Source organism: Nerophis ophidion, unplaced genomic scaffold (genome assembly GCF_033978795.1).
Source record: "Nerophis ophidion isolate RoL-2023_Sa unplaced genomic scaffold, RoL_Noph_v1.0 HiC_scaffold_132, whole genome shotgun sequence".
Taxonomy (NCBI): Eukaryota; Metazoa; Chordata; class Actinopteri; order Syngnathiformes; family Syngnathidae; genus Nerophis; species Nerophis ophidion.
In genome coordinates, this window is record NW_026907054.1 from 109,921 (window position 1) to 118,090 (window position 8,170).

At 45.9% G+C, this 8,170-nt stretch overlaps 1 protein-coding gene across 1 annotated transcript; it reads left to right on the forward strand.

The window, feature by feature from the left end:
- The first annotated feature begins 65 nt into the window (after positions 1 to 65).
- Positions 66 to 2,320, forward strand: LOC133547598 (gastrula zinc finger protein XlCGF8.2DB-like). Its single transcript, XM_061893210.1, has one exon. It carries the CDS (start codon positions 108 to 110, stop codon positions 1,251 to 1,253), a length of 1,146 nt encoding a protein of 381 aa, XP_061749194.1. The 5' UTR covers positions 66 to 107; the 3' UTR covers positions 1,254 to 2,320.
- The last annotated feature ends 5,850 nt before the right edge of the window (positions 2,321 to 8,170 follow it).

The window sequence follows — 8,170 nt, forward strand, 5'->3', positions numbered from 1 at the left end:
TGTAAAAGTACTGAATGCATTGTGTGACTGAGCAGAGATGCTGTGTTTGTCTTGCAGACATCTGTGAAGAACATCTTCACCCTGAGCAACAGAAATGGAGCTTCAGGATGCGAACGGAGGAGCCACAGCCCTTCCACATTAAGAAGGAAGAGGAATACCTACTGACCCCCATTTTTAAAGAGGAAGAGGAGGACCCACAGACACCCCATTTTAAAAAGGAAGCGGTGGATCCACTGACCCCTCACATTCAAGAGGAAGAGGAAGAACACAGCATCAGTCAGCAGGGAGAGCATCTTGAAGGACTGGAGGAGGTTGATGTCACCAAGATGCCAGTGACTGGTGTCCCTGTGAAGAGTGAAGATGATGAGGTGAAAGGTGAAAGTGAGGAGAGGGGAGGGGGGGAGCCTCCAAGCAGCAGCTCAACACAACACATGACAACAGAAGCTGATGGAGACCACTGTGGAGGATCACAAGCAGACAAGCTCTTAGCTCCACTATCAGATAGTGAGGACACAACGTCACACTCTCCTGACACTGATGATGAAGACTCTAAAGATGATAAGACATGTCACACTGACAACACTCACTTCACATCTTCTCACTCTCACAAAACTTTTAAATACCAAAGTCGTCTGAAAAGACACATGAGAACACACACTGGAGAAAAACCTTTTTCATGTTCAATCTGCGGTAAAGATTTTACTCAGAGGTACGATTTGAAAAGACACATGAGAACACACACTGGAGAAAAACCTTTTTCATGTTCAATCTGCGGTAACGATTTTACTCATAGGCAACATTTGAACACACACAAGAGAATACACACTGGAGAAAAACCCTTTACTTGCTCAGAATGCTGTAAAAGATTTGCGCGAAAAGCAGAGTTAAAAAGACACATGAGAATACACACTGGAGAAAAACCATTCATATGCTCAGTTTGTGGCAAAGGATTCTCCCAGAAGGGACATTTGGTAAACCACACAAAAACACACACTGGAGAAAAACCTTTTTCATGTTCAATCTGTGGTAAAGGATTTACTCAAAGGCACCTTTTCAAAGCACACATTAGAAGACACACAGGAGAAAAACCTTTTTCATGTTCAATGTGTGGTAAAGCTTTTACTCGAAGTGACCATTTCAAAGCACACATGAGAATACACACTGGAGAAAAAACATTTTTATGTTCAATCTGCGGTAAAGATTTTACCCGAAGGGACCATTTCAAAGCACATGTGAGAATACACAATGAATAAAAAACCTTTTCACTGTTAAGAATGTGGTGAAGCTTTTGTACAATGAAGCACTTTGAAAGTACACATGAGAACACACACTGGAGAAAAACCTTTTTCCTGCTCAGAATGTGTTAAAGCGTTTGTGTGAAAAAGCACATTGAAAGTAGCCATGAGAACACACACTGGAGACATACCTTATTGTAACCTGGGTGACAAAACCCCATTAAATATCCTCATTTAAATATCCTTTTAAAACCCCATTGAATATTCTTTGTAATTAAATCTTCCTATTTAAATAATTGTATTTAAATATCCTCTCAAAACCCCATTGAATATTATTTCTAATTAAATATATTTCTATTTAAATATCATTTTACTTAAATATCCTATTTATTTTCGTGTCTTTGCGTGCGTCATTGCGTCACGCGGTCACATGACCTCGTGCATCATTGCGTCACGCGGTCATGTGACCTATTGCGGGAAGCATAAAATCCAGTAGTGGGCTGCTTCCAGGAAGAGCGAGAGGGACGTTGCTGCAGGAGCCAACTACTGAAGCCGTGGGTCGTCGTGCGAGAGTGTTTAAGTGGGATTTATCTGCGGAATTGGCCATGTTGGATGGCGAGCTAGAGCCTGAAGCTTTATGCCTGGAACTGAACCAACCCAACTGAATCCACCCAACCGAGCCCGGGCGGCTAGGAGGCTCCTCAGCAGCCGCTCTGTTTTTTCCCTTTGGTTTTCCATAACGCAACGTGTTCATTTCTGTCCTCCCTGAACTTTCACATTTACCCCGTTACCTTCACTAAAACCCCTCTGGACACTGCCACCACAACGTGGACTTTGCGAGGTCGTTTAATGAACTGTCGTGTTGCGCCTATACCATTCTTGGTAAAAACAAGGACTGAATCAAGTACTGTATAACATTGTAAATATTGAACGTTCTGTAATTTATGTTGAAAATGTGAATGGCCATTCCAATTTACATGTCTTTTTGTTGTTGTTTATTTTCCCTATAATTCTTTAATATAATTTGGTACCATTTAAACATAAAACCTGTGTTCAGTCTTCATTACTCTCCATTCCTAGAGCTGAATTGAGTTTCTTCGGATCTAGCCCAGTTATATAATTCATTGTTTACTTAATACTTGTACAGTGCTTTACTTAAGTAACATGCAGGCTACATTATACATATATTGTAAAAGTTTTATACAAAGTCTGCTTTTGAAAAGACTCATGAGAATACACACTGGTAAGTAAGTGTTGAGTTGCAGCGTGTGTGGTGAAAGATTCTCTTCTAGGCTTCACGGTGGCAGAGGGGTGAGTGCGTCTGCCTCACAATACGAAGGTCCTGAGTAGTCCTGTGTTCAATCCCGGGCTCGGGATCTTTCTGTGTGAAGTTTGCAGGTCCTCCCCGTGAATGCGTGGGTTCCCTCTGGGTACTCCGGCTTCCTCCCACTTCCTGTCAAAGTTTGTTGTTGACAAACCCCATGATGCGGAGACGGAGTCAGGCATTGAATAAGGAAACATGGTTTTAATATAAAATACTAGAACAAAACCAAACAAAGGGTACAAACAAAAAGCACCCACATGGGAGGATAACAACCCAAGAGAGCTAGCATGGGAGCTAGAAAACAAAAAGGAAATTTAGCATGGAAAACAAAAGGCGTACTTGTACTTAGAAAACAAACTGGAAGCAGGGAACAAAAGGCAGTAAGCTAAAAACCGCCATCAAACATAGCTTACAGCAACGCTGCATGGACAAGACAAGATACGACAGGTAGCAAAGACAAGTGCGACATGTGGCAACGACAATAATCCAGCACTGACCGGAGGAAAAAAGCAGGTAAAATAGGAGCGGGCTGATTGTAGCCAGGTGTAGCCAGGTGCCAATCAGCCGCAGCTGAGGGAAAAACAGCACACAGGGAGACAAACAGGAAGCTGGACCAAAATAAGAGTGCTGACAGGAACTAAGGACAGGATATTCTAAACACATAGAGGAGAAACTAAAACACAAACTGTCAGTGGCAAGCGTGACATTTCCCAAGACATGCACCTGGGGATAGGCTCCTCCCACCTCAAAAGACATGCACCTGGGGATAGGCCCCTCCCACCTCCAAAGACATGCACCTGGGGATAGGCTCCTCCCATCTCCAAAGACATGCACCTGGGGATAGGCCCCTCCCACCTCCAAAGACATGCACCTGGGGATAGGCTCCTCCCACCTCCAAAGACATGCACCTGGGGATAGGCTCCTCCCACCTCCAAAGACATGCACCTGGGGATAGACCCCTCCCACCTCCAAAGACATGCACCTGGGGATAGGCTCCTCCCACCTCCAAAGACATACACCTGGGGATAGGCTCCTCCCACCTCCAAAGACATGCACCTGGGGATAGGCTCCTCCCACCTCCAAAGACATGCACCTGGGGATAGACCCCTCCCACCTCCAAAGACATGCACCTGGGGATAGGCCCCTCCCACCTCCAAAGACATGCACCTGGGGATAGGCTCCTCCCACCTCCAAAGACATGCACCTGGGGATAGGCTCCTCCCACCTCCAAAGACATGCACCTGGGGATAGACCCCTCCCACCTCCAAAGACATGCACCTGGGGATAGGCTCCTCCCACCTCCAAAGACATACACCTGGGGATAGGCTCCTCCCACCTCCAAAGACATGCACCTGGGGATAGGCTCCTCCCACCTCCAAAGACATGCACCTGGGGATAGGCCCCTCCCACCTCCAAAGACATGCACCTGGGGATAGGCTCCTCCCACCTCCAAAGACATGCACCTGGGGATAGGCTCCTCCCACCTCCAAAGACATGCACCTGGGGATAGGCCCCTCCCACCTCCAAAGACATGCACCTGGGGATAGGCTCCTCCCACCTCCAAAGACATACACCTGGGGATAGGCTCCTCCCACCTCCAAAGACATGCACCTGGGGATAGGCTCCTCCCACCTCCAAAGACATGCACCTGGGGATAGGCCCCTCCCACCTCCAAAGACATGCACCTGGGGATAGGCTCCTCCCACCTCCAAAGACATGCACCTGGGGATAGGCTCCTCCCACCTCCAAAGACATGCACCTGGGGATAGGCCCCTCCCACCTCCAAAGACATGCACCTGGGGATAGGCTCCTCCCACTTCCAAAGACATGCACCTGGGGATAGGCCCCTCCCACCTCCAAAGACATGCACCTGGGGATAGGCCCCTCCCACCTCCAAAGACATGCACCTGGGGATAGGCCCCTCCCACCTCCAAAGACATGCACCTGGGGATAGGCCCCTCCCACCTCCAAAGACATGCACCTGGGGATAGGCCCCTCCCACCTCCAAAGACATGCACCTGGGGATAGGCCCCTCCCACCTCCAAAGACATGCACCTGGGGATAGGCCCCTCCCACCTCCAAAGACATGCACCTGGGGATAGGCCCCTCCCACCTCCAAAGACATGCACCTGGGGATAGGCCCCTCCCACCTCCAAAGACATGCACCTGGGGATAGGCCCCTCCCACCTCCAAAGACATGCACCTGGGGATAGGCCCCTCCCACCTCCAAAGACATGCACCTGGGGATAGGCCCCTCCCACCTCCAAAGACATGCACCTGGGGATAGGCCCCTCCCACCTCCAAAGACATGCACCTGGGGATAGGCCCCTCCCACCTCCAAAGACATGCACCTGGGGATAGGTTGATTGGCAACACTAAATGGTCCCTAATGTGTGAATGTTGTCTGTCTATCTGTGTTGGCCCTGCGATGAAGTGGCAACTTGTCCAGGGTGTACACTGCCTTCTGCCCGATTGTAGCTGGGATAGGCACCAGCTCCCCCCGCGACCCCAAAGGGGGATAAGCGGTGGGAAATGGATGGATGGATTGTCTTCTAAGTACCAGTGTAAGAAACACAAGTGTGCTGGTGAGAACAGCAGCAGCAAATGAAACTGCAGGATTTGAAATAAACTGTTAAAACTTTGACTTTCTAACAACATCAGCACATAGATCCTAACATTTATAGATTAGATATTTTGCATTTTTAAGTCAAGTACATGTTTTAATATACAACATTGTGTACTTTATTAAAAAATAAACAACACTTTGACTGTAAAGGTGAGAATAAACAGGACAAAATACTTTTATATGTGTATAGAGATATTCAGAAATCATTTTTAATTATTATTGATGTTATAGAGTAACATTATATGGTGTATATATTTGTTTTACATTTGTTAATACATTTGCTTTTGAGTACTCATAAATCCCTCTTAGTTCATATTTACTGGTTCACATCTGAAACATCTTCTGGACCACTTCTGGAAGCATATTATTATTTACTTTATACATCATTTCAGCAGTTGTCTTAATCCTTGTGTGGTGTTCGGCTCTGTGGGACCCGTTTTCGATGTTTATTGAAAAGAAAAATAATACAATTAATGAATTCTCCAAACTGAGACTCACTGGCTTTGGCTCATTTTCTGTGAAGAACATATATCAGAATACATGTTTAATGAACACACACCATACACCCCCCTACACATTTCTGTTACATATAGGATGTTCGGGGTCCCCTGGCCCCGGGGCTAATAGAAGTGTGGAAATTGATGTTCTGTTCACACACACACACACACACACACACACACACACACACACACACACACACACACAGCAGGCCTAGACAGGAGGAGGACAGAGTGTATGTACACACACACACACACACACACACACACACACACACACACACACACACACACACACACACACACACACAGCAGGCCTAGACAGGAGGAGGACAGAGTGTATGTACACAGAACATCAGAGGGTCAAACGCAAGGTTGCAACACTACCTGCAAACGCTGTTCGCTCTCCCCTTGCTGCACAACCCTGGGCCAAATGTCACCATTGATGAACAGCTGATGCAATTTAGGGCCCCCTTTTGGCAGTATCCATCCATTTTCTACCGCTTATTCCCTTTTTTGGGTCGCGGGGGGCGCTGGCGCCTATCTCAGCTACAATCGGGCGGAAGGCGGGGTACGCCCTGGACAAGTCTCCACCTCATCGCAGGGCCAACACAGATAGACAGACAACATTCATACTCACATTCACACACTACGGCAGTAAATACCATCTAAACCTGCAAAGTATGGTATAAAGATCTGGGCTGCCAGTGATGTCACTTCCTCATATGCTTGCCAGTGATGTCACTTCCTCATATGCTTGGAACTTGCAAGTCTACACAGGGAAACCTGATGGAGGAGCCCCTGAGAAAAAACAAGGAATGAGAGTAGTCCTCGACATGTCTCAGTGCCTCCGTGGACACATCACATGCGACACTTTTTTACTTTGCACAAACTTGGACAGGAGCTCCTGAAGAGGAAGCTGACCATGGTGGGAACAATAAGGAAAAACAGGTCAGAGCTCCCACCTCAACTGCTGACTTCAAAGAACAGGCGTGTCAAGTCTTCCAAGTTTGTATACACGGCTGACACATCCTTTGTGCCGAAGTAAGGCAAGAATGTGGTGCTCATGTGTACACTGCACGGGGAAGGAAGAATCTGTGACCAGGAACATCACAAACCAGAGATCATCATGGATTATAACGCCACAAAAGGAGGGGTAGACAACATGGACAAGCTGGTGACGGCCTACAGCTGCAAACGGAGGACTTTACGCTGACCACTGGTGATAATATTTGACATGTTGGACATCTCAGCGTACAACTCCTTTGTCATTTGGATGGCACTGAACCCAGAGTGGAAACGAGTGAAGCTCCAGAAAAGACGGCCCTTCCTTGAGGGTCTGGGAATGGCATTGGTGAGACCACAAATGGAGAGAAGAAATCCTATCCCCAGAACCCCAGCCTCTGCAGCCATGGTGAGGAGGATTCAGGAGGAGAATGCTGGTGGCCTGTCTGCAGAGCCTGAAGTAAGTGTGTGATGCTGTTGATACATGTCTGCCACTCATGTCTTCTTAAAGAGAGACAGAAGTCTTAGTAAAATTCCTGATCTTTTCATTATTCTGGGTTGTGAACACCAGCAACAAGAAGAAGTGTGCGGACCCAAGATGGACGGGAAAACAAAACGTATATCTGCAACACACACAGTAAAGCTCTGCCCCGGTCGGGATCCTTTTTGGCTGACAGAGCCATTCAAGCCAAATATTTCAAAAAGTATTTCCGTGAGAGCCATATAATATGTTTCTAAGACTGAAAACAACTAAATGCGTGCAACAAATAAAATACTTCTTACCATTAATGCAACTTCTTGAACAGGTACGGTAGAAACCGGATGGATGGATTAAAATGCATGACAATGTTTTATATTTTGAACGTTATTTTTGACACTGTGATTACCAGCGGAATTATTCATTACTTACTGTGTTATGCAATGTCAGTTAGGATTTATCTGAGAGCCAGGTGCAGTCATCAAAAGAGCCACAGGTTCCCTAACCCTGGGCTAGTGGCTAAAGGCCATGTGTTCAATGTGTTGTCTTGACTGCTATGTTTACTCTGTGTTCATGTTGTTCAGCTTGTGTTGTGCACCTGAATGGCTTACATTTCAAGTTCAAAGAAAAAAAAGTCAGTAGTTTCTAAAAAGCTTGCTTCACTTGTAAATTTGTTTCCACTCTTATCTTGATTTTAATTTATTTTCTTTATTATGTTTTAAATAATACGTTGTAATTGTGACCTAACAAAGGTATAGGGCAGATATTAACCATATGTATTGTTTATACTCCTTGTAATTGGAATAAGGTCAACATCTTTTCAGTAATTTAACATAAATTGTTTGCTTGTGAGGCATTAAAAGTCACAAAATGCAATGGGTCCATCAGACCCAAAAACACTGGCTGAGTAACAACAATATGGACACCACACAAGGGTTAATACTTATACACTAAACATGTAAAGGAGGAATTGGAAGTCTGGGACACTAAATAAGGCACACTTGG

What these genes read in the sequence shown, in the direction of transcription:
- LOC133547598 (XM_061893210.1), top strand. Translation starts at nt 108, where the DNA reads ATGCGAACGGAGGAGCCACAGCCCTTCCACATTAAGAAGGAAGAGGAA.